Genomic DNA, 27696 nt, shown 5'->3' with positions numbered 1-27696 from the left:
GTGTTTATCAGTTTTCCTTGCATACAGTTAAGTGGTAATTCAGTCTATAGATATATCATAAAGTTCATCTATTCTCCTATTGGCAGGCACTTGGATTGTTTCCTATGTTAGGTAATTTCTGGACTTTCCTGCATGTCCTTTCTTTGGCCAAATTCTGCACGCTCCCTTCTTCACTCAGGGAGCTGCTATCTGTCTTTCTGATGTAGGCAGCAACGGAATTCCCAAAGAGCCTTCCCAGATAGGCAAGTAAAAAGGAGGCGCTCGTCTGGCACCATGTATAAACCATTACAGGACAGATGACACCATGTTGAAAAAACAGTTTCTTATCTGTCTCTGCCAAAGCTATACACTTTTTGAGACAAATGGGAAATTTTTGTTTCTGTACTATTAACAGCTTCAGCATTTAGCACAATACCTGGAGAATAATAGATACTCAGACATGCAATACAACGCTGGGTGCTGTCAGAGCCACATAAGCTAACAAACAAGTACAGGGTCCATTTGCTATCGGGCTCCTTGCACCTTTTCAGCTCTTGCAAGGAGAGGAAGAACGCCACAGCATGGGTCTCGTCATGCACTTGGTCCTGGGTCAACTTCCCATAACCTTCCTAAAATAACAGTGAATGCCACCCCCTAGTTCTCACAAGATTTTATTTTTAATTCTAAACGTTACCAGTGATACTATTTTACAAATGGCACTAAATATATACTGGAAAAAATATAGTACATGATAAAAACACACCGTACCCTTCAACCAGTCCTCAATCCCAAGAGTAACATTTTTAATTTGTTTTTATGAAGAATACAAGGGTCACACCAAAGAAGAGATCTGGCAAAAAGGTAGTTTCAAATTTAACCTGTTTAGAACTATTCTCCCAAAACACATGCCAAACTTCTAAATCATAATACAACATATTAAAAGTCTACTAAAAAAACTATTCTTAGCATTTTTTAAAGATTTATTTATTTTTATTGGAAAGGCAGATGTACAGAGGGGAGACAGAGAGGAAGATCTTCCAACCAATGATTCAATCCCCAAGTGAGCGCAACAGCCGGTGCTGCGCCGATTCAAAGCCAGGAGCCAGGAACCTCTTCCAGGTCTCCCATGCAGGTGCAGGATCCCAAAGCATTGGACCTTCCTCGACTACTTTCCCAGGCCACAAGCAGGGAGCTGGATGGGAAGTGGAGCTGCTGGGATTAGAACTGACGCCCATATGGGATCCTGGCGTGTTCAAGGTGAGGACCTTACCCGTTACACTATCGTGCCAGGCCCTATTAGCATTTTTTTTTTATTTTTTTTTATTTATTTTTATTTTTTTTTTATTACTAAATTTTTTATTTTTACAGATAAATTTTTTTTTTTAACTTCAGTAATTACATTGTATTATGTGACACAGTTACATAGATACTTGGGTTCTCCCCACCCCTCCCCAAACCCTCCCACCATGGTGGATTCCTACACCTTGTTGCATAACCACAGCTCAAGTTCAGTTGAGATTTCCCCATTGCAAGCATATACCAAACATAGAGCCCAGCATCTTATTGTCCCGTCAAGTTCAACGGCTTCTTAGGTATATCCTCTCTGGTCTGATGACAGAGCCAGCAGAGTATCATCCCAGTCAATTGAAAGCTCCAACATACCATCAGCAAAAATTTACATCATTATGGAATTAATTGACATAGTAATGAGTAACCAATATGTTAAAAGTAAATGCGGGTTCCCAGCCACCTTCTGTGACCACCTCACCTATACTTCAATTTTAGTTTATACACAACATATAACATTCAAAACATAACATGTTATACATAACATCATATCATCTTAAATTAAGGCAAACATGTGGTATTTAACCTTTTGGGATTGGCTCATTTCCCTTAGCATTATGGTTTCCAGTTTGGCCCATTTGGCCACAAAGAACTGCATTTTGTTTTTTTTAATAGCTGAGTAGTATTCCATGGAGTAGATGAACCATAGCTTTCTTATCCAATCCTCTGTTGATGGGCATTTTGGTTGTTTCCATGTTTTTGCAATTACTGATTGTGCTGCTATGAACATAGGAGTGCATGTTGGTTTCTCATAGAACAAGTGTTCTGGATATATTCCTAGGAGTGCTATTGCTGGATCATACGGTATGTTGAATTTGAGTTGTTGGAATATTCTCCATACTGATTTCCATAGAGGCTGTACCAGCCTGCAGCCCCACCAGCAGTGGAGTAGGGTTCCCTTTTCCCCGCAACCTCGCCAACAAGTGTCGTTGGTGCTTTTATTCATGTGGGCCAGTCTTACTGGCGTTAGGTGGTACCTCATTGATGTTTTAATTTGGATTTCCCTTATTGCCAGGGAACTTGAGCATTTTTTCATATGTTTATTTGCCATTTGGGTTTGTTCCTTTGTGAAGTGTCTGCCCATTTCCCGTGCCCATTTCTTGAGTGGCTTGTTTGTTTTGACATTTTGGTTGTTTTGTAGCTCTTTGTATATTCTGGATATTAGCCCTCTATCACCTATGTCGTGTGCGAAGATCTTCTCCCATTCTGTGGGTTGCCTTTTTACTTTGTTGATTGTTTCTCTAGCTGTACAGAAGCTTCTTAGTTTGATGAGGTCCCAATTGTTTATTTCGGTCTTGATTTCTACTGCATCTGGAGTCTTTTTTAGGAAGTGAGGGCCTACCCCTAAGTGTTCCAGTGTGTTTCCAACATTTTCTTCCAAAAGTTTGAAGGTTTCTGGATGTAGGTTTAGATCTGTTATCCATTTAGATCTGATCTTAGTGTATGGTGAGAGATGTGGATCTATTTTTTTGTTTCTGCAGGCTATCAACCAGTTGTCCCAACAGCATTTATTGAACAGACCTTCCCATTTGCCTGGATTGTCGTTTGTCTTTTTGTCAAAGATTATTTGGCTGTATCTGTGTGGGTTTCCTTCTGGCGTTTCTATTCTGCTCCATTGATCTTCCTCTCTATCTTTGTGCCAGTACCACGCTGTTTTGATAACCACTGCCCTATAGTATGTCCAGAGGTGCGGAACTGTGATTCCCCCTGCTAACTTCCTGTTCTTCAGGATAGTTCTAGCTATCCCCTATTAGCATTTTTGACAAAAACCTTACAATAGCTAATTTCCCCCTTTTTAAAAATGGTAAAATAACTATCTTCATGACACATCTTTTTCTACAAATCTCTACTTTCCTAAAGTTGAACACATCTTCAAGAAGAAACTTCCCTTGGGGAAAAAAAAAAACATGAAAACGACTAGGATGCTAGAATTAAATACTCTTAGTGAGACTAAACAGATGTGTCTCAACTTTCAACACATGAAATTTGACAAAATAGTAGTAAGGTTGACAGAAATAGAATCACAGCCTTGCTGACAGACATTTTAAGTGCTTCTCAGAGTTCTCAGCAAACATACATTCTATCCATTCCATTCCATAAGTTTAAAAGGCAAAGGCTTATTCCTTTATGCCAAAAGGGAAGCTCCAAGCATTCCACTGAAGTTGATGCAGCAGCCGGCTGTGCCACTGTGGAAGCAACAGAAGCAACAGGGCTGAAATCCTCTGCCTGCCATGTCTTTCCCCACGGGCTGCTGCATACAAGAACTGCAGGTGACAGTGGCAGTCCATGACAGTAGATTCTGCTCCTCAGCACAGGAACACCAGTGCTGGGATGCTTGAAGACATATATATACACTCAACAAACTGAGGAAAGGGGCGGGCATCTGGCCATTTGGCACAGTGGTTATGTTGCAGCTTGGGACACCTACAATTCCCCGCTGGAGTGGCTGGGGTTGAGTCCTGGTAGGCTATGAACACACCTAGGAGTCAGTGACAATGGCTCAAGGAGATCGGTCCCTGCCAAATACACGTAAAACCTGAACTGAGCTCTAGGCTCCTGACTTCAGCCTGGCCCAGCCTCAGTCACTGCAGGCATTTGAGGAGTAAACTATGCAGGGCAAGTCTCTAGCATTCCGTATTTCAAATAAACAATACTGAAAACTGAGCAAAGATGAATGACAGAGCAGAGCTTCTCAGCAACACAAGACTGACTGAGGGAAACAACAATCTAATGTCTCAGGCCTGCTCCATCTCTCTCCTCTCCAGCAACGACCTGAGTGCTAACATCCCCTCTCCCCTACTGCCTTTGTTGAAATCCCACGCCTGAGGGGCTGGGGATGAGGTACAGTAGGTTAAGCTGCCACCTGTGACACTGGCAGGCAACAATTCGAGAACTGGACACATGCTCCACTTTCAATCTTGCCCCTTGCTAATTCTTCTGGGAAGACAGGTTAACACAGTGATAAAGCACTGTTTAACCCACAAACGGCACAGTTTGTAAACTCTCAATAACAACATTAAGTCTATGAATGACTTTAAGAGTTAAGTTTCAGGACTGGTGCAATGGTTCGGTGGCAAAATCCTCACCCCGTATATGCTAGTATTCCATATGGGTGCATCTCAGCTGCTTCATTTCCCATCCAGCTCCTTGCTTCTGGCCTGGGAAAGCAGTCAAGGGCAGCCCAAAGCCTTGGGACCCTGTACCACATGGGAGAACCCAGAGGAAGTTACTGGCTCCTAGCATAATTCTTTTATTAAAAAAAAAAAAAAGTTAACTTTCTCCAGCACACTCGTAATTTATATGAAGACACCAGCACCCACAGGTTCCAGGACATCTGCTATAGGACTTTATGATTAACAAATACCTTAAAATTCTGTTATTCACACAATTACCTTACGGGAGGCAAGGCTGAAAAGTTGTGCTCTAAATCGTGGTACTCTTTTTTAACTTTTGAAAGATTTATTTTATTTTTATTGGAACGTCAAATATAGAGAGAGGAAGAGAGACAGAGAGAAAGATCTTCCGCCTGCTGAGACACTTGCCAAGTGGCCGCAACAACTAGAGCCAAGCCAATCCAAAGCTAGGAGCTTCTTCTTCCGGGTCTCCCACATGGGAACAGGGTCCCAAGCCTTTGGGCCAACCTCTACTGCTTTCTAAACCACAACCTGGGAGCTGGATGGGAAGCAGGGCTGCCAGCACACGAACAGACACCCATATGGGATCCTTGCTCATGCACAAGGTGAGGGCTTTAGCACTAGGCTACCATGACACGCCCCAATTGTAGTATTCTTAACAGAAAAACAATGCATCAATGACATTCATATTGGCTAAAGAATATATAGGAATCTGAAGATGCTACAGATCACTTATAAAATACTTACTCTAGAAGGCCACTACAAATACAACTTAATAATTAGAAAACAGGGCTCAATTCAATGGCTCAATTGACTAATTCTACCTCTTCAGGCACCAGGATCCCATATGGGTGCCAGTTCATGTCCAGGCTACTCCACTTCCTTTCATCTCCCTATTGGTGATCTGGGAAAGCAGTAGAGGACAGCCCAAAGCCTTGGGTCACTGCACCTGAATGGGAGACCCAGAAGAAGCTCCTGACTCCTGTCTCCTGGCTTTGGATCATCTCGGCTCAGATCTGGTTGTTGCAACCACTTGGGGAGTGAACCAGCAGATGGAAGATCTTTTTCTCTCTCTCTCTCCATTTGTAAATCTGACTTTCCAATGAAAATAAATATTAATCTTGTTTAAGAAAACAGTAACACCCTGAAATTTTTCAAATAATACACTTACATTTCAAAGTGAACTCAGATTCAAAAACCTCTAATATAGTATTTCTATTCTGTTCTTTGGTGCATTTACTGATGGGGCACTTGCATGTGCGTGCTGGATGAGAGAAACAAGATCTCTCTGCTCCGCAGGCACATAGAGTCCAGAGGGAGGCTCTGGTTCTAGAGCCAAAGAATTTATCACTAGAAGGGAATTTGCAGTTCCTAGCCTTCACAGATAAGGACACTACAAGTTGGCATTAACTTAACCACAGGGAGATTGATTTCTAGACCTAAGGATTCCTTTACATGAGTTTTTTCCCTATGGATGAAAGTGACAAAGTGGTATTTCCACCAGAGTGAAGCAGAAGCCTGCCTCTGTGGCTTGCTTATTCACATGACAGTTTTTAAATCACAGACAGAAATCCATACAGAAGTGGACAACATCAACAACTGTCTCATTTTTAAATAGCATTCAAATGTTTAATAACAGAGACAGAAATCCCCAAGAGATAGAATATGATAAAGCCCTAATTAACAACCTTTATTAAAGAAGGTAATAATATAATAATAAGCATTCAAAGCCATGATTATGGTTTTGTCTGTTTGTCTGTTATGTAAAATGGGCATGCACGTATTTGTTTCATAAGATTGATACAGAAATTTAACAAACGCTTCCAGTATTTAGTAAGCCTGCTACCTAGTAAAGCCTCAGTAAATGGTAGGTAGTCTTACAGACAACCACTTCTTAGATGTTTCAGTGCATCATACAAATGGGGAAAGGGGAGGAGACATTTTTCATTAAGGAATTATCCTATAATGATCATCTTGCTTTTCTGGTGACCAGTAAAATTTATCACTAAATTAAAAGTATTTAAAATACATAAGATCAGGGGCAGTAGTGTGCCAGCATCTCATATAGAAGCCCCTTTTTGGGTCCTGACCACTCTGCTTCACAGTCAGCTCCCTGCTAATGTACCTGAGGAGCCAACAGAGGATGGGCCAAATCCTTGGACTACTGCCACCCTGTGGGAGACCCAGAAGAGGTCCCAGGATCCTGGTTTCAGATGGGTTTACCTCCTGCCATTACAGTTATTTTGGGAGAGAATCAGCAAATAGAAGATCTTTCTTTCTATCTTTCCTTTTCTGTAAATCTACCCTTATGATAAAAATAAATAAATTTTAGGGCCGGGATGATAGCCTGCTGGCTAAGTCCTAGAGTCTTGCATCTGCCAATATGGGTGCCGGTTCATGTCCCAGTTGTTCCACTTTCCATCCAGCTCCCTGCTTGTAGCCTGGGAAGTCAGTAAAGGATGGCCCAAGTCCTTGGGAACCTGCATCACGTGGTGTTGGGGTCCATGCAGTGGATGTGGGGGACAGGATGGTGTGAAGAGTATTGTTCCATTGCAGGCAGAGCCACAGCGAATTTCCCACTGTACGGCAGGGCTGGGTCGGATGCCTCTACAACCACCTGAATGCAGCTCCACCTTCCTTTGCATGGATACCGGACCACCCTGCGGAAGAATTCTAATCCATCCAGGCATCATTTGCTACTGTGAGGCTGGCTTTTTACACAATGTGAGCTTGGAGGTTAATGTCAATAATAATGTCTTACAAAAGGGTCTTCTATTATTCCTACTGTCTTGGCTGTCCCCATTGACCATATGCTAATCACGGGACCTATATTTAGGGTTTCATTCTTTCCTTGATCTTTAGGTTCTCCTTTTCTTTGTGATACAAGATTAAGTTGTAGAATAAGAACAGTAGCAGGAACTTCTATTGTTTTAAGGTAAAACAAATGGCAGAATTATCCTTAGAAACACCCACTTGACCATGACGTAAAATGTCTGAGCCAGAGTTTGACTGTTTTGTATAAATAAAGCGGACAGCTTTCTCGCATTGTCCGCTATGATCAAGGAATCCTGGTGGTCCGTCTCTTTCTTTCTTCGCGCCTCATCCACTCGCCCTTCGCGAGTTCCGAACTCAGCTGGAGCTGGACTCCGGCAACGTGGGAAACCCATAGGAGGCTCCTGGCTTCAGATTGGCTCAGCTCCAGCTATTGCAGCCACTTGGGGAAAGAACCAGCACACAGAAGATCTTTCTCTCTATATCTCCTTCTCTCAGTATATCTGCCTTTCCCATAAAAAAAATAATAATTTTTAAAATTTAAGTAATTTTAAAATAAATTAAAATTATATCCTATCATAACTTTAATTAAGTCATCACTTAGTTTAGTATTCCTGTTTAACAATCCTAAATATGATTAAGAGGGTATTCAAAAATAGCTTTCCAGTAACTCAGCCTACACAGATTTCTCGTCCCACTATTTGACATCTGTAAAACAGCCATGCATTACATACATCAATGAAATTTTCACATTAAACTATCTCCAATACCGATAAAAAAAGGAATATTTGTAGCCACTTACCGCAATCTCTCTACACGCCGACATGGATATTCCTGTGCCTTCAATCTGCTTCAGTGCATACTCCTTTTCATCTTTTCTGCAAATGAACAACAAAAAGAAAGTTTCACTTTTCCATATTACCTTCAGTTTCAAAATTATAGCTGCCAAAACAAATGTAATACTTCCAGTGATATGTAAACATTCTCACTATGCTACACATTGCTTACTATTTTTTATACTATCTCAATTGTGAAAAATGAAATACCAGATTCATGTCACAGTGAAAACACCAGACAGAGCCAAGACACAAAATTCAAACTTGAAACAGGATATTAAACACTAGGCTTTTTTAAAAAGTAAATAAGCATAAATATAAATTCAAATATATTGCAAGATAATTCCACTCTTGTCCTAATTCTATGAAAGCATTAAACACCAACTACAAAAATAACTGGCAAACATGAACGCATGGATCTATTTAAAACAATTTCATGGTAAGAGAAGTGTTTACAAGAGGAAGAACCCAAAGGCACACACTGGTTCTCATCTAGCATAGCGCATTCAAAAAAGTAAAATAATGTAGCGCCAGCACGCCATCCGAGAGCCGGTTCTATTCCTGGCTGCTTCACTTCTAATCCAACTCCCTGCTGATGGTCTGGGAAAACAGTGGAGGACAGATAAAGCCTTGGGCCCCTGCACCATGTGGGAGACTTAGAAGAAGCTCCTGGCTACCACCTTTGGACTGGCCCACCTCTGGCCACTGTGATCATGTGGGAGCTGAACCAACATATCGAAGTGCACTCAATCTTCCTCTCTCTCTCTCTATCTCCCTCCCTGAGAGAGGGAGTTATTTCAAGTAAAATAAATAACTTTAATTATTTATTTTAAATATTTTAAATAATAAAAATAGGTAAATACATTTTTTAAAAAATAAAACTTTCTAACCTCCCCCCCTCCAAAAAAAAAAACCACAACCACAAAATTAACATGTCACTCAGGAACCCCAAAAGAAACTCAGCAGTTACACTGCCTTTTCCAAATGCTGGAGGCTAGCCTTAGACATTATAGAGAACTACTGAGGTTTCCAGAATGATTAACCAATAGAAGACAGCAGTTCAGTAATGGTGATGAGTAGCGAGTACGTCACAGTAAGCAAACTCAAGTAGATACCCAGAATCAACCTGATGTCCCAGATGCACACTTTAATTAGGGCTCATACTGATGATTATGGAAACAGGAGCCATGCCCTCCCAGTTTAGTCTTATGGTGATGTTAGACCCTCAGCCAGGCACCTCCAGGGTGTGAAGGTTCTGTCCAGTTACAGAGGTGACACAGGATAACCCTGGTCCGACCCAGCTAGTCCTCGTTTCCCCGTTCTGTGTTTACCAACAGACAGCAGTTTTACTAGATGAAGAATATAATATGAGAAAAAAAAAAAAGTATTTTGAAGAAATGAAACTAAAAACAAAAGACAGGATCAAATTACCACCCATTCATATTAACCCTGAATGCAAATGGATTAAACTCATCAAACGTCATAGATTAGCAGACTGGATTAAAACAAACAAAACCCATCTATTTGGTGCCTTCAGAAACATATATCACCAACAAAGATCAGCAAAAATATATCTCATGGGTTTTGATTTTTTTTTAATTTCATCTCTTCAAAACATTTTCTATTTCATTAATTTCTTCACTGACTCATAGATTATACAACAGCATCATTTTCTTCAAAAAGATTCTTGATTTTTTTTTTCATTTCTTCAGCGACACATTAGTGATTCAGTAGCATGTTATTTAACTTCATGGTGATGTAAGTTTCTATTTTTTCTTCCTGTTGTGATTTTGTTTTGTGGCTATTAATTTAAGAGGATGTATAATGGAGTAATGGAGATTATCATATCCAGATATGAGGACACAATGCAGTATGCATCTCTACATCCTCATCAAAAATGGACTATCAGTAAAACTGTTAACTATATCTTGTTCTGGATTTATTTTAGCTACTCCTCAAACAGGAGAACAAGTCAGACATACTCTAGCACATTGCTATGAATGTTTTTCCATCTTGGGAACTCCCAAAGTTATCAAAACTGATAATGGTCCTTGCTATACTAGCAGTAAGTTTTGTGATTTTGCTGCCTCCTACCATATACAACTAATTACAGGTATTCCTTATAATCCTCAAGGACAAGGTATTGTGGAACGTGCCAACCGTACTATTAGGATTACCTTATTAAAACAAAAAAGGGGGAATATAGCACTCCCCGAGATCATTTGAACCTTGTATTATTTATCTTAAATTTCCTAACATTGGATGCTGAAGGACGATCTGCTGCAGATCGTCATTGGAATCCGTCTCAGAAGCAGAAGGGTTATGTAATGTGGAAGGATCCCTTGACTGGTAAGTAGCAAGGCCCAGATCCCATCCTCATTTGGGGGCGAGGATCAGTTTGTGTTTTCCCAGAAAATGAAAATGGTCCGAGGTGGATTCCTGAGAGGCTTGTCCGGCAAGCTCCTGCTGCGGAGTCTTGTGAAAGCTCAGGTACTAGCCAAGATGATGGCATTTGAGTCGGAAGATGGACGGGACAAGCAAGTATATTAGGCCTTTATATATTACATAAGTATTTCTGTATTTTGTCGCTGTTCTGCAGCGTGTTCCCTGACTGATGGCAAAGCCGAAGTTTTCAAAACTGTTAACTATATCTTGACAATAGAATGCTGGACTCTGCCATTGTCCATGCCCACAATGACGGGCATATGACCGTTTATGAAGAACTATACTATAGTAATAATATAGGGGAATTCGGGGGGGGGGGGACTTAAAGGATGGAGGAAAGGGAAATCCCAGGGACTATGGAATTGTATTTTAATATGATAATAATTTTAAAAGAGAAGTTAAAATAAAAAACATCAAAACATGTTTGTGAAGTTTCTTTGGGAATCCCCACAATTGAACCGCTGGATTCAGAATTCCAACCATGGAGAAAATTGCAAGTTCCATGGTCTGACCATGGAGTGCATGTGTCAGAGCTTGGCTGCCTCAGTGGCTTAGACAGAGCAGTGGACAGCATATCCAGGTGCACATGGAGAATATGGCAGTACATTGGAGCCTGCAGAGGACACCTGGTACCAGAAGAGAGGACAGAGGACAGACAAACTGATCATCTACCCCAGCCAAGCGTTGGCAGTGAAAATCTGGGTGAATGGAGATTCTAAAGTGGACTATGTCAGCCAGTGGATTCTGGAGAGATTCCATCATGCTTGGAATGGCGAGGTAGGCAGCAATTCAGAACTGTTTAACTATCAAAACCACTTGAGCAGTGCCATCGGAGAATGACCCACATTGGGGACCCTGGAATGGGCGAGAGGCTGGGTGGGTCTTCTGCCCTTATCTTCCCCTTTAACCCAGATACAGAAAAAGAGAAAGTGGAAACAACGGTCTTACCCACTTTCCTGTAGCCCTTGACCCTCTGTGCCCTAATCAACTATGTAAAGATTATCAAAATAAATAATAATAAAAGAGAACATTTGTAAATATCATTTGTAGGGCAGGTTTAGAAGAGGTATATTTTTGAGTTATTCTTTATTTTGGGATAATTTTATTTCATTTTCAAAGACAAAGGAAAGTTTTGCTGGGTACATTATTCTGGGCTGACATTTTTTTGCTTTTAGAATCTGGAATATGTTGCTCCATTTTCTTCTGGCCTGAAGTTTCCAGTGAGAGATCAGCTGTGAATTTAATTGGTATTCCTCTATATGTCAGCTGATTTTTTTTCACTTACATATTTAAGGATCTTTTCTTTATGATTGAAGAGAACTTGATTATCACATGGTGAAATTGCTCTTAGTCAACCCTGTTGGGAGTTCTGTGCCCTACTAGATGTTGTTTCCCAATTCTTTTTCCAGATTAGGGAAATTTTCCTTTAATATTTCATTGAATACATTTTAAAACCTAGCTTCTCTTTCTGTGCCTTCTGGAACTCTCTTAACTCTTATATTTGGCCTTTTAATACTCTCTCTTAATTCTGGAATACTTTTTTTAGCTTGACCCAGCTCTTCTTCCACCTTTTTGATTGTTTCACCACTGTGACAGGAAATATCTTCTAATTCTAAGATTCTTTCTTCTGCCTTCTTCGTTCTATTATTGAGATTTTCCATTGAATTTTTAATTTTCTCTACAGTGTACTTCATTTCCAATAATTTGGCTTGACTTTGTTTCAGCATTGCTATCTTTTGTGTGACATACTCCTTAAATTCCTGTATGTGTTCTTATGTTAGGCTTCCACCATGGACTCCGTAGCCCCAGCTCCAGGCTCAGCACTCTACCTCCTGTGATCCTGCGCTGTTACTGCACTGTTGTATGTATAATGCTTCTCCCAATTCTGGTGGTGCAGTTACCAGAATTAGGGAGACACCAAGTGTCCTGAACAGCTAGGTTGCTGGCACTGCTGAGCTTGCTGGAACCTGCTGGTCATTACGTGTGAGGGCAAACCAGGCCTATTTTCAGTTGTAAGATGTCAAAGTCGGTATATTTTTCAATGTGGGACCAGCACAATGCAATGAGCTCAGTTTGCTTTCATCTCAGCTCATGCACAGCTCACTATTGTCCCTGCAGTCTCAAAGCCTTTGCCACACTGTACAAAATGGTGATGAGGTGCATCTCCCGAAGTTCTTGATCTGCTGGCCAGTTAGGTCTCAGGGTTCCCTGGACCTATTCTGGGTAGAACCTATAGGATGCCACATCGTTGCAATTCACTGAGCCCAAAATGAGTTCCTCCCAGTTTAGTGTATGTGCAGTACTATCCCATAAAAATGTTGCCTGATTCAGCTCTAGATGGCAGACTGAGCTGTGAAATCCACCCTGTTCCCACTCTGTGAGAGACTTGTTGCTCTGTCTCTGCTCCTGCTCAAATCAAAGAGACCAGCAGGACAGGCAGTTCTTTGTCTGGGTTCACCTCCAGAGCTCCCAGTGAACTCTCCTTCCCACCTTATTGCTGGTGGAGTTCCAGCGGCCAGCAGAGTTCAGATCACCACTGGCTGAATGCCACTGGGGTATCAGGTCACTGCAGCACCACACCGCTGTCTCCACTGCTTTCCTGTGTCAATCAATCTCCAGGTGCCCCTCTGCCATCAGATTGTCCTCTCCTGTTTCTTGGAATGTGCCCTCTGCTTCACCCTGGCTAATTATTCTATGTTTGTTTAAACGTGTCCACACCCTTTCCCACCATCTTGATTCTCTTAGCACACACTTTACAACATCACTTTACATGCCTTTGAAGCTTTTCACAATCATCTATGATTTGTGCAAATAATTATCTGCTTCCTTAATTGTTTAAAAACTATAACCACTTCTCTCCCAATACATGGCATTCAGGAAATAATCAGGTAGCATTTCAATAAATAGAAAGCACACCAAATGTGTTAACAAGACAGACTGGGTGGCAATTATTAAAATGATGATCATGGGACTAGCACAAAGGCTCAACTGGCTAATGCTCCATCTGCAAGTGTCAGCATCCCTAGGGGCTCCAGTTTGTGTCTCAACTACTCCACTTCCCATGCAACTCCCTGATTACAGGCTGGGAGGGCAGTGAAATAAGGCCCAAAGCCTTGGGATCTTGCACCAATATGCGAGACCCAGAAAAGGTTTCAGGCTTTGGACTGGCTCAGCTCCAGCCACTGCAATCATTTTGGGAGTGAACTAGCAGATGAGGGATCTTTCTGTCTCTCCTTCTCTTTATAAATCTGCCTTTCCAATGAAGAGAAATAAATCTAAAAAAAAAAAAAAAAAAGATGACTATGTGGGTCATTAGAAACTTGGAAAATGTTTATTACTGAGAAAACACACACATACTTCTACAGAAAAACATACATACATCTATACACCTGTTGAAACTTGACACAAAAAACTACAAAGAAAAAAAACCCTGTTGAAATGCAGGAAGTTACATTTATAAATCTAAATTTAATGCTAATATTGTATTGTCCTTCAAATTGTGATTAGAAAGGAAAAAAACGCCAAAATAATTTAAACTCAGGATAAATCTACTTACTAAATCAATCTTTGATATTTTCAAAGTGACAGCTAAAGCACATTTTAAAGAACAAAGCCAGAAACTGCATGATCATTTTCCCCTCTTTTTCCATGTTGCTTCCCAAACATGACACTTTTCGGACCACAGGTTACTGGACGTAACGGAAACACAGCCTCTTCACTCTGCCTTACCAGTGTGTGTGAGTGTGTGGGTGGGAGGAAGGACGGCACACACGCCTGAGAAGCTCTGACACAACGCCCACACTGAATGTTTTACACAGTTAACAGTTAACTACCCAGCATCTATTACTCAGTATTTAGGTGTAGTCCATTTTCAAAACAAAGTATAAAAGCTCTCTGATGAAATTTTCATGTGCAACCATAATTCCTTTTCAACAAAAATACTTCAATCGCCAGTTCCCCTGAATGAAGTAGCTCAGTAGCTCATGTAATTGCATAGTTTTATTTTTAATACTGTAAAGAATATAACACAATCTGGAGAGGTTATTGTTGCTATGGAAACTATAAGTTTTTTTTTCCTTTGCAGTAAGTCAAAAAGTACAAAATTAACACATCCCATTAATGGTTTTTGAATTTCACATCCAGGCTGTGAAATGGATCTGAAAGCTTCGGCAGAACAGCACAAAGGCCTCTCACTCTGAATTACATGAACAGGAACATGGAACCAACCCAGTAATTAATCTACTTAATCTGTTTAAATATAACCTCCATCTGTTGCTTTAATAAAATACTCAAAAATCTGCAATTTTAAGATTTCTTGCAGCTCTAGGTTGGTAGGGCACATATGTCATTTCCATTTCTCTTTGCATACTACCTGTCATGAGAGTTACCACATGAAGAAGGGACAAGGTCCCAAGGCGTGAGCAGGACTGCCAGGCTCACAAAATCACTGGGTCAGTGTCAACTTTTGAATGGATGCCAGAACTTCTATACGAAGGTTAACTATAGGTCCTTTACCACAATGTTCAGAAAAACTTTCAATGATTGGGACACAGGAGCAGGAGAGCTCCAATCCTCTCATTCTGCGTACCAAAGGACACCTCCCATAGCAGCAGCAACTCCTGCTCCGTCACAGCTGAGAAGCTTCAGGTGTACTTAATGTTACATGTCATGAAACCACCATTTGTTCTGTCCCATGATGAGACTACAAAGCAGGTAAAGCTAGCCCACCCTGCTGCTACAGCCAAGCTTTTAGATGCATCTGAGTTCTTCTCTTCTCATTCGTTAAGAACTCCTATTTTCAGGTAACATGAAGACAGACAAAGCAATTCCATGGCCTTCAGGGAAACCGCTTTCCACATTTTGATGTATTTCTGATAGATAGTATGACTACAGCGACAGCACATGAAAATAATCAAAGGAATTTGCTAAATACACCAAATAAAGTTAAAAAAGCATACATCTGGTTAGGGCCTTGGGTTTGGGGGCAAGTGCCACTCCTCACAGTGTGGCAGCTGTAGGGGATGCCCCTGCCGGGTCGGACCCAATGCTGGGGGCTCACACCAAAGACACTGCTGCAAGGCAGTGAACGAGTCCTCAGCCTCACCCAGGACCCAAGAGAGCTCTTTCCTCAGGGTCAGTGCACCATGAGGGAACTTGGGAACTGGGTTAAAATTCCTAGCTCCGCCCAGCTGCTAATATCTGGCAGCTGGGTGAGTTTGGGAGGGGTTTGAGCCTTGGGTTTGGGGGCAAGTGCCGCTCCTCACAGTGTGGCGGCTGTGGGGGGTGCACCTGCCGGGTCGGACCCAATGCTGGGGGCTCACGCCAAAGACACTACCGCATGGCAGTGAATGAGTCCTTGGCCTCACCCAGGGCGGCCAGTGCACCATGTGGTGCCAGGCTTTGCCTGCTGGCTGCCCGGTGGCCTGCTCTGGGATTTTTTAAGATATGTTTGCTACCTGGGGACACCAATGACTAAGTCCAACTTTAGTGTAGGTGAGTAGTGAATCTTGGGTGATTCCCACTGACAGGGTCATGGAAGTTTTAGGCATGCGTGGGGACTGAGACCTGCTGGTTTGGAGGGAAGTACCCAGGAGACAATTACGGTTAGTCAGATACACCAACCCAATTCGGAATATAGAAATGGCCTGTTTGCCTAGAACATCACTGATCATCACACACCAGCCCACACCAATACTATGGATGGGGGCCTCTTTGGCAGTGATGGGTACCATTACCCAACTGTTTGGTGGAATGGTGGAGTGGCCACATTTGGCAGGGTCAAGACTGTATTCAGCACGCGAGAGAACTTAGTCTGGGGGTAGACTCTATGGGGTTGTGTGGGCCCAACCCTGTGGAAATACAAGTTCCCCTAGTTGGACACCCTAAAAGGGTTGAGGTTCCCACCAAGGGGCGCTTGTGCTGGAATGGGGGCTGCGTTCTATCTAGGAAACAGTTGCAGTCACCCGAGGCACTAGTGTGGGCTGGGATTGGATGCACCAGGCCAGTTCAGACCCCAACACCATCTGGTGTCATGGAGAACCAGAGGGTAGATGTGGGACTGACTAAGCTAGGTCTCAACCCCCTACTACGCCATGTGTGAGCTGTATGGGTATGGACGAGCCATGGCTGGGCTGAAACATCCAACAACAAGAACCAGAATGGGGTGAAAGCCAGCCGGGAAAAGCCACTGTTCCTGCTAGGACAGGAGGTGAACTGAGTAGGGTTGGCTCAAGGACCCCCTGGTATGCACAAAATCTGGCATTGGGAGGGGTTCTGATGGAGGAGCCTGGGCAACAACTCTGGCAGGACACAGTCCCTGCAGGTAAGCGCAAGAAGCATGATAGGAAACAGCCCAGAATAGGCCATAGAAAGTTTCCCACTGGCACACATTCGGCATGGGTCAGGGGCAGACCAGGCTGAATCAGTTCATGTCATCCACTGGCAAATCCGAACACCAGAACAGAGTGTGGGATGAGCCGGGTTTGGTTGCGACAAAACCAGTACATATTATGGAATGCCAGGGTGAGGTTGCCTGTACTGGATTTGACTGCAGCACCCAACCAGCACACGTGAGATCCAGGAAGAAAGGGACAGAGCTGGCAGGGGGGATTAAGGGGTTGGTCCCCTCGCTGGACAGCTTCTCCCACTGGAGAGCGTGGGCTGGGATGGGGACAGACCAGTCTAAGCAAGGCGGCAACACCTGTGCGCTGCATGTGGACTAGATCAGGGAAAAGCCAGGCTGGGCGGATTATTCCTGTGGGTGCAAGCATAAATTAGAGCGGGTGAGGGATGTTTGGGCTTGGCCACAGCATCAGCTGGCAGAAGCTGGCACTGGGGACTAATTCTGTCAAGTCAAATCACAGAACCACATAAAGAGTGCATAAACTGGGACAGAGAGACCTGGGAGGGAAAAAGTGGGTTCCCCCTTCTTGGGCCACTAGTCCTGCGGGAGGGCATGAAAACTAGGACGGGGGCTGGGGTGGCTAGACAGAGAGGCACTCAACAACATCCGTGAGGGCTGGATGGTTGAGTTGGTTAGATGGAACTAAGCTTTAATACCCAGTGACAAGTACAAGAGCCAAATGGGATGGGGGACAGACTGGTCCTCTGCTACACATACTGGCAAACCAGGGTAGGGGGTGGGCCTGGTGGGGGTTATTGTGGGTCGCCCCGACTAGGCTGCAGCTCCCACTGGTTGATGTAAGGGCCGAACCAGACTGGACTGCAACACCCATTGGTTCCAGTGCAACTCGGGACCGAAAACAGAACCAACCCAGCAATTGAAACCACCAGCTGATCGGGGTGATGGACTGTGCCGGGCCCTGTGCTTGCTAGAACATACAGGAATCTGGTCTGGGAATACCTCAAGGTTTCTTTGGATATCTCCCCAATCGAACTGCTGGACTCAGAACTCTAACCAAGAAAAGACAGAAGACAGAACAGGCCAATCATTCATCTCAGCTATATGTTGGCAGCGAAATATGGGGCAAACGGAGACTTTATGATGGACCATATCAATCAGTGGACGACCTCATCAAGCGAAAATGGCAGCGATTCATAACTGGAGAACTATTAAAACCACTTGAGCAAGTATCTCAGAGCATACCCCACATCCGGGACTTGGGGTGGGCGGGAAACCGGGTGGGGCTTCTCCCTCAATATCCCCCTTTACCTCAGATACATGATGGAAACAATATGGACATAATAGTATTACCCACTTCCCTATACCCCCTGAACTTTTTTTTTAACCGCAATTAACTATGTAAAGATTGTCAACAACAATACAATAAAAAAAATTTTTTAAAAATGCATACATCTGTGCTGTAAACATAGATATATGTTATATGGAATTCTTTTACATAACATTTTTCCTCTATGTCTATAATGTGTGCCAACATCATGCAAATCTCACTCTCAGCAGAAATTAAACAATTAAAAAATGTTCAATGAAAATATTATGCAACACAACCAAAGATTTACCAGAAATTGTGATTCTATGAAGTTTGCATCTGAGATACTAAGTTCTGGAAAACTCATGATGCAAGCAATTCTACAAACAGTAGAAAAAGTGAAATATATATATATAGATATATCTATATATATATATTTTACAATGAGTTGAAATCCTCGGGCCCGACGGCGTGGCCTAGCGGCTAAAGTTCTTGCCTTGAACATGCCGGAATCCCATATGGGTGCCAGTTCTAATCCCGGCAGCTCCACTTCCCATCCAGCTCCTTGCTTGTGGCCTGGGAAAGCAGTCGAGGACGGCCCAAAGCTTTGGGACTCTGCACCCATGTGGGAGACCTGGAAGAAGTTCCTGGATCCTGGCTTCAGATCGCCATAGCACCAGTTGTTGCGGTCACTTGCGGAGTGAATCATTGGAAGGAAGATCTTTCTTTCTGCCTCTCCTCCTCTCTGTATATCTGACTTTGTAATAAAAATAAAATAAATCTTTTTTAAAAAAAAAAGGAAGAAATCCTCACTCTGAAATGGGATCCTAATCCTAAGCAGAAACCACCATCAGTGGTGGAATTCAATCCTAATTCATGCAATTGGCATCTGATCATTTTGGGATGCCCACTTTCTATACTGGAGTGCCTGGCTTCAAGCCCCAGCTCCACGTTCAATACCAGCTTTCTCCTAAAATGCAGTTCAGGCAGCCATGGATGATGAATCCAGCACCTGTACTGCCACTCGCATCAGAGGCCAGAATCAAGCTCACAGATCCTGGTATCAGCCTGCTGTTGGGAGAATTTTAGGAGTGAACCAGCTAAGAGAAGACCTATTCCTTTCCTGCTCCCTCCCTTCAAAGGGGAAGAAACTAGGCAAGCAGTTATAGTCAGAATTTACAGTGCAACACTCTTCATAACAGAGGAGTAACAGTAATGCAGATAAAAGAACACAGCTGACAGTCATTTTAAAAAAGGAGCTAACAGAACCGAATGAACGGATGAGTAAAGATCAACTTGGGTAGCTCAGGAGGATGAGTTAAGAACAAGGTTCAGACCAGATGTCAGGAGCTTTTTCAGCTGATACCTTACTCTGTTCCATAAAAAGAACTCCAAAGAAAATCAAAATATCTGAGAATTTGAAAAAGGGCATATCTTAAAAAATGTTGACTAGGAACCCTCCATAGTAGAGTTTCAAACCAAAGGGTTTGAGACTATAGATGTGATGATGATAGACGGCAAGAAGTAGTACAATCAGCTGAGGATGCCTTGTACCTAAACAAGTGTTACACTGTCAGAACAAGAAACCAATAGCTAGCAGGCACTCTGGGCCTGGTTCAAGGCATCTCTGTGTTAACTATACTAGTACGCCAGCACAATGGATGGAAGGCCTATCTATCTATCTATCTATCTGCTTTTCAAATAAATCATTGTTAAAACTGCACCAACACATTTAATCTTCAATACAGCCATTAAAACAAAAATGTCAGTTCCTGAATCAAAACTATAAACTTCCAAATAGAGAGCATGGAAAAAGCCCACAGACACTGCAGTTAAAATGTTCAAGAAGGAACACAGAAAAACACATTTTTTTGGTAAACAAATATCAGTAAGAATGGGACACAGAATTTGAAATTAAGATTTTTGATGGGGATAATGAGTTTTCCAAGAAAAGGTCTCATTCTTGTCTTTGCAGCCCACACAATACCTTGCAACTAGTAACCAAGTATAAGATGAACTAGTTTATTGGTTAAGGACTGACATTACTAGCTCCCTGTCTTTTCTAATAAGATGCAGATTTACATGAAGAGTCAAGAATTCAACTTTGCATTTCTTGATAGTTAAATACACGGAAGTACAAGCAGACATCACAAGGCCTGTAACCATGTTTTCTGGCACAATCACTGCCCCGTAGAACTGCACAAGAGAGTAGAACTAAGTAATGTGCACAGTTACTAAATAGAACATGTGAAAAACTGCCTGAATCCCATCACATGAAGTATTTTCATATCACTCATCAGGTCTTCTGTTTCCCACAGACGCTGAGGCAAAGGCAAGGAAGAAGCGGAGGCCCGTCATCTGCTCTGAGCAGTCCATTCCCATTTTTATATTGTTGAACCAGACACTCTGGAGAGGATCCCGCCCCACATAAAGAAGCAAGTAGCTTCCTGCTGAAATCAACACCAAGGCAAGGATGTCCACTCCCACCACTTCCAAGCAATGTCCAACTAGCAGTCCTCACTCAGGCATCAACAAGAAATGGAAACAAAAGGTATACAGATTGGTGAAGAAACACAACTGTGCAGGTATCTCTATGGAGAACACCACAAAGAACCACTGAACTCCTGAAACTGATATGGGAAATGCAGACAAGAAGTTTGTTTATACAAGCCATAACTCTTGGTCCCTAGAAAATGATGATGTCTCTATCAATTTGATAAATGCATCTCCACATGATGCAATTGTCCTATCTAAAACCAGGGCACAGGCTAAGATCCCTCCCGACTTGCAGATCTAAGTACCACCCTCCTTACAGAAAGACAGGAAGGGCAAAGAGTTCCACCAGGTGCTTTATTCATGAGAAGGTACTGATTCATCTTTGCTGCTTTCACCACAGATCACCCTGGGACATGTACCTTTACTGTACATCCTGTCGGGGAACCCTGACACTCTTTTCCACTCTCCCATCTTCCTACTCTTGGACAGACCTTTCCAACAATAGGTGCTGCTTCCAGTTTTTCCTTTCTCTTTAGCTTACAAACAATCCTTTGGCCCACTCATGCTGGGTATTTCTCTATGCAGGGCAACCCATATCCACATTTGAACATATGTGTGTACCCTAAATGCCAAATAAACTCTCTTCCTATTTGCTCATGATACCAGGCTCTACTTGGAATTTCTATCTCTGCAAGAGGCAAGAACCTAGATTAAAAACCAGTGTGTTCACAGCTTACATCAGAACTAATAGCAAGTATAGCAAGGTATCAGGATACCAGGTTAACATTAAAGTCAATTCCTTTCATATCTATCAATAATGGAAACATAAGAATTGGAAATTAAAAACACTATACCATTTGTAACTGCATTAAAAAAAAAAACACTTTAAGATTCAACATAACTGGGACCAGAGCAATGGCTCAACTGGCTAATCCTCTGATACAAGTGTCAGCATCCCATATGAGCCCAGTTTGTGTTCCAGCTCCTCCACTTCCCATCCAGCTTCCTGCTAATAGCCTAGAAACGCAGCAGAGGATGGCCCAAGTCATTGGGACATGGAACCCACATGGGAGACAAGAAGCTCCTGACTCCTAGTTTCAGATCAGATGAGATCAGCTCCCGCCACTGCAGCCATTTGGGGAGTAAACCAGCAATGGAAGATCTAAGTGTCTCAAATACTTCTCTTTGTAAATCTAACTTTCCAATCAAAAAAAAAAAAAAGATTCAATAAAATTCCTGCCAGGGAGCAGGAATTACAGTGGGTTAAGCCACTGATGAGGATGCCCAAATCCCTTATGAGAGTTCCAATTTGATTTCCAGGTCCTTCACTTTTTTATTTTTAATATTTATTTATTTTTATTGGAAAGTCAGATATCGGGAGAGAAGGAGATACAGAAAGATCTTCCATCCGCTGGTTCACTCCCCAAGTGGCCACAATGGCCAAGCTGAGCTGATCCAACGTCAGGAGCTTCTTCCAGGTCTCCCAAGCAGGTGCAGGGTACCAAGGCTTTGTGCCATCCTTGACTGTCTTCCCAGGCCACAGGCAGGGAACTGAATGGGAGGTGGAATAGTCAGGATTAGAACTGGCGCCCATATGGTATTCTGGCACACACAAAGGGTAGACTTAACCTACTAGCCTACAGTACTGGGCCCAGTCCTCCACTTTTGATTCAGCTCCCTGCTGATGTGCCTAGAAAGGCAACACATGATGGCTTGTGTACTTGGGTTCTTGCCCGACATGTGGGAGACCCAAATGGAAGTCCTGGTCCCAGCACAGTCCAGCCCTGGCTGTTGGAGGCATTGGGGGAGTAAATCAGCAGATGGAGGTCGGTCTTTCTCTTGCTCCTCATTTCTCTGCCTCTTCCCTCCTTCTGACTTTTAAATAAATGAATGAACATTTTCTAAAAAAAACCTCTGCCAGTTATTTTGTGGACAATGGCAGATGAATTTTAAAGTCTATATGGAGAGGCAAAAGACCAACATAATGCTGAAGGAAAAGAACCCAAGTTGTCTGACCCAACTTTCCATACCTGTTATAAAGCTTCAATAGTCAAGACAGTGTGATGTTGGTGAAATTCAAAAAATTTTAAAAACCCAGCAAATAAACTAAAGAAGAGAGCACAGAACTAGACCCTCATGAATATACTCCACTGATCCTTCACAAAGGAACCAAGGATAGTCTTGGAACAGGGTCCATCTCATCTTGGTTTTTAGGTTTACTTCAAAGGCAACTGACAGGAAGGGAGGGAAAAAGAGTTCTTCCATATGCAGGTTCACTCCCCCAAATGGCAACAACAGCCAGGTCTGAAACCAGGAGCCAAGGTTGGGATCTGGGTCTCCATGTGGCTGGGAGGGACCCACGTATCTGGGTTAAATTGTGCTGCTTACCGTGGGTACATCATAAAGAACGGTATCAGGAGCGAAACAGCCAGGCCCCAAATCAGCCCTCTGATCCAGGTGTCAACAACACAAGTGGCGGGCCCAGCGGCGTAGCCTAGCAGCTAAAGTCCTCACCTTGAACGTGCCTGGTATCCCATATGAGCGCCGGTTCTAATCCCGGCAGCTCCACTTCCCATCCAGCTCCCTGCTTGTGGCCTGGGAAAGCAGTTGAGAACGGCCCAAGGCTTTGGGACCCTGCACCCACGTGGAAGACCCGGAAGAGGTTCCTGGTTCCCGGCTTCGGATTGGTGTGCACCAGCCGTTGTGGCTCACTTGCGGAGTGAATCATCGGACGGAAGATCTTCCTCTCTGTCTCTCCTCCTCTCTGTATATCTGACTTTGTAATAAACTGAATAAATCTTTTTAAAAAAAAAAACACAAGTGGCAGCCTAATACTGCACCACAGCACTGGCAGCAGGGTCAATCTCATCAACAAATGTTACCAAACATCTCAGCATACACATGCTAAACAATGAAGCTAGACATGCAGCTTACAATGGAACAAATATTAAAGAAAGATGGATCACTGACGCAATGGCTTCTCGGCCTTTTGGCTAGGATCTAGTGTAGGATCACTTATGCAAAACTATGAAATTCCTACACAACAAAGGAGAAATCTAAGTGGGATTTTTGTGATGACTTTTAGATACAATACTAAGATAATCCATTGTTTTGGGGAAAGTTGGACTTGGCTAAAACTAAAAATTTCTGCTCTGTGAACAAAAGAGAAAATTAGAAATTGAGAAAACAAAGATGAGGTATACATTTGGAAAAATGTCTGTAAAACAGTATCTGATAAACACTGATACCTAAAATATACAAATTACATTTAAAATTTCACAGTAAAAAACTAAAATAGACATGAGACAGCCGAATGGCAATCTATAGCTATTTTAAGGTGTATAGAACACGGTTGAATATAAACCAAAATGGAAATGTCTATGAAGAAGTCACAGGTTGTGGTTGAGAACCTGCATTTTCCTACTAACATATTGGTTAATCAATACCATGTCAGTTAATGCCATAATGTTGTAATTGGTTGTAAATATTATGTTGGGGCTTTTAATTGGTTGGGATGATACTCTGCTGGCTCTACCTTCAGACCAGAGATGGTTTCACCATGAAACTATTGAACTTACCAGGACAATAAGATGCTGGACTATATGCTTGGTAAATACCTCCAATGAAAGAATCTCAACTGAATTTGAACTATGGAAATGCAACAAGGTGGAGCAATACACCGTGGGGGGAGGGTTTGGAGAGGGGTGGGAGGAATCCCAGAGCATATAAAAATGTGCCACATAATGCAATGTAATTAATTTAAATAAATAAATAAAATTTCACAGTAAGAAAACAACTCAACCCAACTTAAAAATTGGCCAAAGATCTGGACACCTCATCAAGGAAGACAAGTAACAGGAAGCAAGCATATGGAAAGATGCTCCTTATCATAGCAATCAGAAGGTTACAAGTTAAAATGAGATACCACTACAGATCTATTAGAATAGCTAGAATCCAAAAACTTTAACCATATTAAATATAGACGAAACAGCAAGGATTCTCATTCAGTGCTGGTGAAAATCCAAGATGGGAACTACGTTGGAAGAGACTTCTGTGGTTTTTGTTTTTCCCTCATGGAAGAACACTAAATGCACATCACCAAGAAGCCAATGTGTTAATAGAAAAGGCAATGTGTTGTTATGAATCTAACTATATGACATTCTGGAAAAACAGAACTATAACAGAAAAAAAAATCAGTGGTTGTCAGGGCCTTAGAAGAGAAAATCAGAGATGAATAGGTGGGAAAACAGGGGCTATTTAGGACAACAGCACAGAACTTCTGTATGACACTCTAAATATATACCTGTCACTTTATATTTGTCAAAATCTATAACACAGAGAATAATGCAAACTACAGACATAGGTATTAACAACTGAACAATACTGACTCAGCAATTGTAGCAAAATTGTCACAGTAATGCAAAATGTTAACAATAGGGCCTGGCAGGGTAGCCTAGTGGCTAAAGTCCTCGCCTTGCACACCCAGAATCCCAGATGGGCGCCCAGTTCATATACCGGCAGTCCCATTTCCCCATCCAGCTCCCTGTCTATGGCCTGGGAAAGCAGTAGAAGATGGTCCAAAGCTTTGGGACCTTGCACTAACATGGGAGACCTGGAAGAAGCTCCTGGTTCCTGGCTTCGGTTCAGCTCAGCTGCTATTGCGGCCACTTGGGGAGTGACTCAGCAGGTGGAAGATCTTCCTCTCTGTCTCTCCTTCTCTCTGTATATCTGACTTTCCAATAAAAATAAATAAATCTTTTTTTAAAAAGATGTTAATAATAAAGCAAAGAGGGGAGTCTGGGTGATACAGAAATTGCTCCTTCTACTCAATTCTTCCGTAAGTTTAAAGAAGTTCTTAAAAAAAAATAACAGCACTAGTTATTTTTTAAAAATACTTTTTGGGGAGGAAACTTGCACAGCAGTTACAACTCTCGAATATCAGCATCCCATACTGAAGTGCCTGGTTTTAAGCCCAGCTCTGTTCCCTATTGCAGTTTCCAGCTAATGTGCAGCCTATAAGGCAACAGATGAAAGTTTAGCACTCGGATCCCTCTCATTCACATGAAGGACAGGGTCTGAGCGCCAAGTTCCTGGCTTTGGGCCAGCCCAGTCAGTCAGTAAGTGAACCAGTAGATCGGATTGATCTCTCTCTCAAAAATTTTAAATACATAAATATTTTTACAGGGACAGACATTAAGGGAATGGTTAAGATGCCCACACTCCTTATTTAAAGTAGCTGTATTTGATACCCAGCTCCAGCTCTTAATTCCAGCTTTCTGCTAACACAGGCCCCAGGAGACAGATTATGGCTCAAGTAGTTTGGTCCTTCCACACAAGTATGAGACCTGGACTGAATTTCTGGTTCTTGGCTCTAATCTCAGGACTAGTCATCTCTCAAATAAATTAGAAAAAAATATTTAATGTTTTTACAATCATTTGTTTCATCCCTCCTTTGTCAAAGAAACTGCAGTGGGGGACTAGGTTGAAATACTTCTTATGTCTTGTCATACGCCATTCATCTACTCAGATTCTGAACAGGTAACAAAATGTACCAGTCATATTAGCTAAACCAATGCAAGAGTGTGTGAGTCCAGAGTGACAAAAACAGTCAACCAGATCAAAAATGAAGAAATCACTTCCAATTCATTAAAGGTAGATAGAAACAGCTGCTGAAAAGAAAGGCAAAAGGGTTTATGAGGTAAAATAACAGTATACCTCAATAAACAGCCTAAAGCTCAGCTATCTTCTTGTTTATAAAAAAAAAAAAAAAAAAAAACGCTTCTCTGATGAAGACAAAATGAAAAAAAAAAAATGGAACTTGATTGATTATTTTTTTTTTTTAATTTTTTTATTAATTATTATGCATTATGTGACAGTTTCATATGCTCTGGGAATCCCCCCACCCCTCCCCACACCCCTCCCCCCTGGTGGATTCCTCCACCTTGATGCAGTATTACAGTTCAAATTCCATCAAGATTCTTTCCTTGCAAACATATACCCAGCATAGAGTCCAGCTACTCATTGTCCAGATGGGTTGAACAGTTTGTTGGGGAGACCATTTCTGGTCCAAAGTCAGAGCTGGTAGAATATCATCCCAGTCAATTAAGAGTCTCAATATAACATTAACAGCAATTTGTAACATTATGGAATTGACAAGGTTTTGCGTAACCAGTATGTTAAAAAAAACAAAACAAAACAAAACAAAACAAAACAAAACAAAACAAAAAAGAAGCAAGTTCTTAACCACAACCTATGATTAGCTCATTGACATTTCAATTTTAGTTCATATACAGGACCAGCTGCTATATACCTTAAAATGGCTATAAGGTACCATTCAGCTGTCTCGTGTCTATTTCATTTTAGTATTTAGCCATTTGTTGTGTTGAAGTCTAATTTTACTGATCTTGGCAGATTTTAGGATAATCTAGACTGGCTTGTAACTCTAACAAGACATTTGTCAGCAGTTAAGGTGCAGAACATTTTTTTTTGGGGGGGGGGTGTGCAGGAAAGTCCCCAACACCATGGTAAGGAGTGACTAATCTTTGTGTCCTACCCAGCGAGGCATTAGCCAATCCATGCCAGCTCTTTCCTGTCGGATTTCAAGCTCTACTTTTTGTTGTTTGTCTATTTATTTTAGGTTTTTTGTAGTTTGTATGATTGTTTGTTTGCTGTGAGGGGTTTTCGGAGCGATCCTGATGGTCATTGCAAGGGAACTTGATTGATTATAAAATGGAATGATTGGATACATGGTAGAAGGTTTAATGAAGATAGTACCCAACTTCATATAAGATACACTTCCTGAATGCAAGGTAGAATGTATAGCTACTTCTCCAACTTAATTAAACATATAAAATTATCAGAAGACATGGAATTCCCATTTAGAATATATCTAAAGTTAGAAACACTATTAGAGTTTACATCTAAGAGTACAGTATTGTTAGCTATTATAGATCTTGAAAAATGAATTCAAGTATCATCTGAAAGAAGTTCATAAGTAGTTGCTAGCAAAAATTTATA

The 27696-nt window shown here is 41.9% G+C and overlaps 1 protein-coding gene across 3 annotated transcripts in view; it reads right to left on the bottom strand.

The window, feature by feature from the left end:
• CDK19 (cyclin dependent kinase 19) overlaps positions 1-27696 on the bottom strand; it is a 171213-nt gene that overhangs the window by 102364 nt on the left and 41153 nt on the right. For 2 of the 3 annotated variants that reach the window (XM_004580323.2, XM_058658650.1), the window contains one exon: positions 8035-8110. In XM_004580323.2, the coding sequence (XP_004580380.1) occupies positions 8035-8110 (76 nt within the window). Of the gene's footprint in view, positions 1-8034; positions 8111-9714; positions 9911-27696 lie in introns of those variants that run through there. The other variant, XM_058658697.1, reaches the window with a different exon arrangement.

This window comes from Ochotona princeps, chromosome 1, assembly GCF_030435755.1.
Source record: "Ochotona princeps isolate mOchPri1 chromosome 1, mOchPri1.hap1, whole genome shotgun sequence".
NCBI lineage: Eukaryota > Metazoa > Chordata > Mammalia > Lagomorpha > Ochotonidae > Ochotona > Ochotona princeps.
Note: the sequence above shows the minus strand (reverse complement) of the source record. Positions and strands in the feature narration are given on the sequence as shown.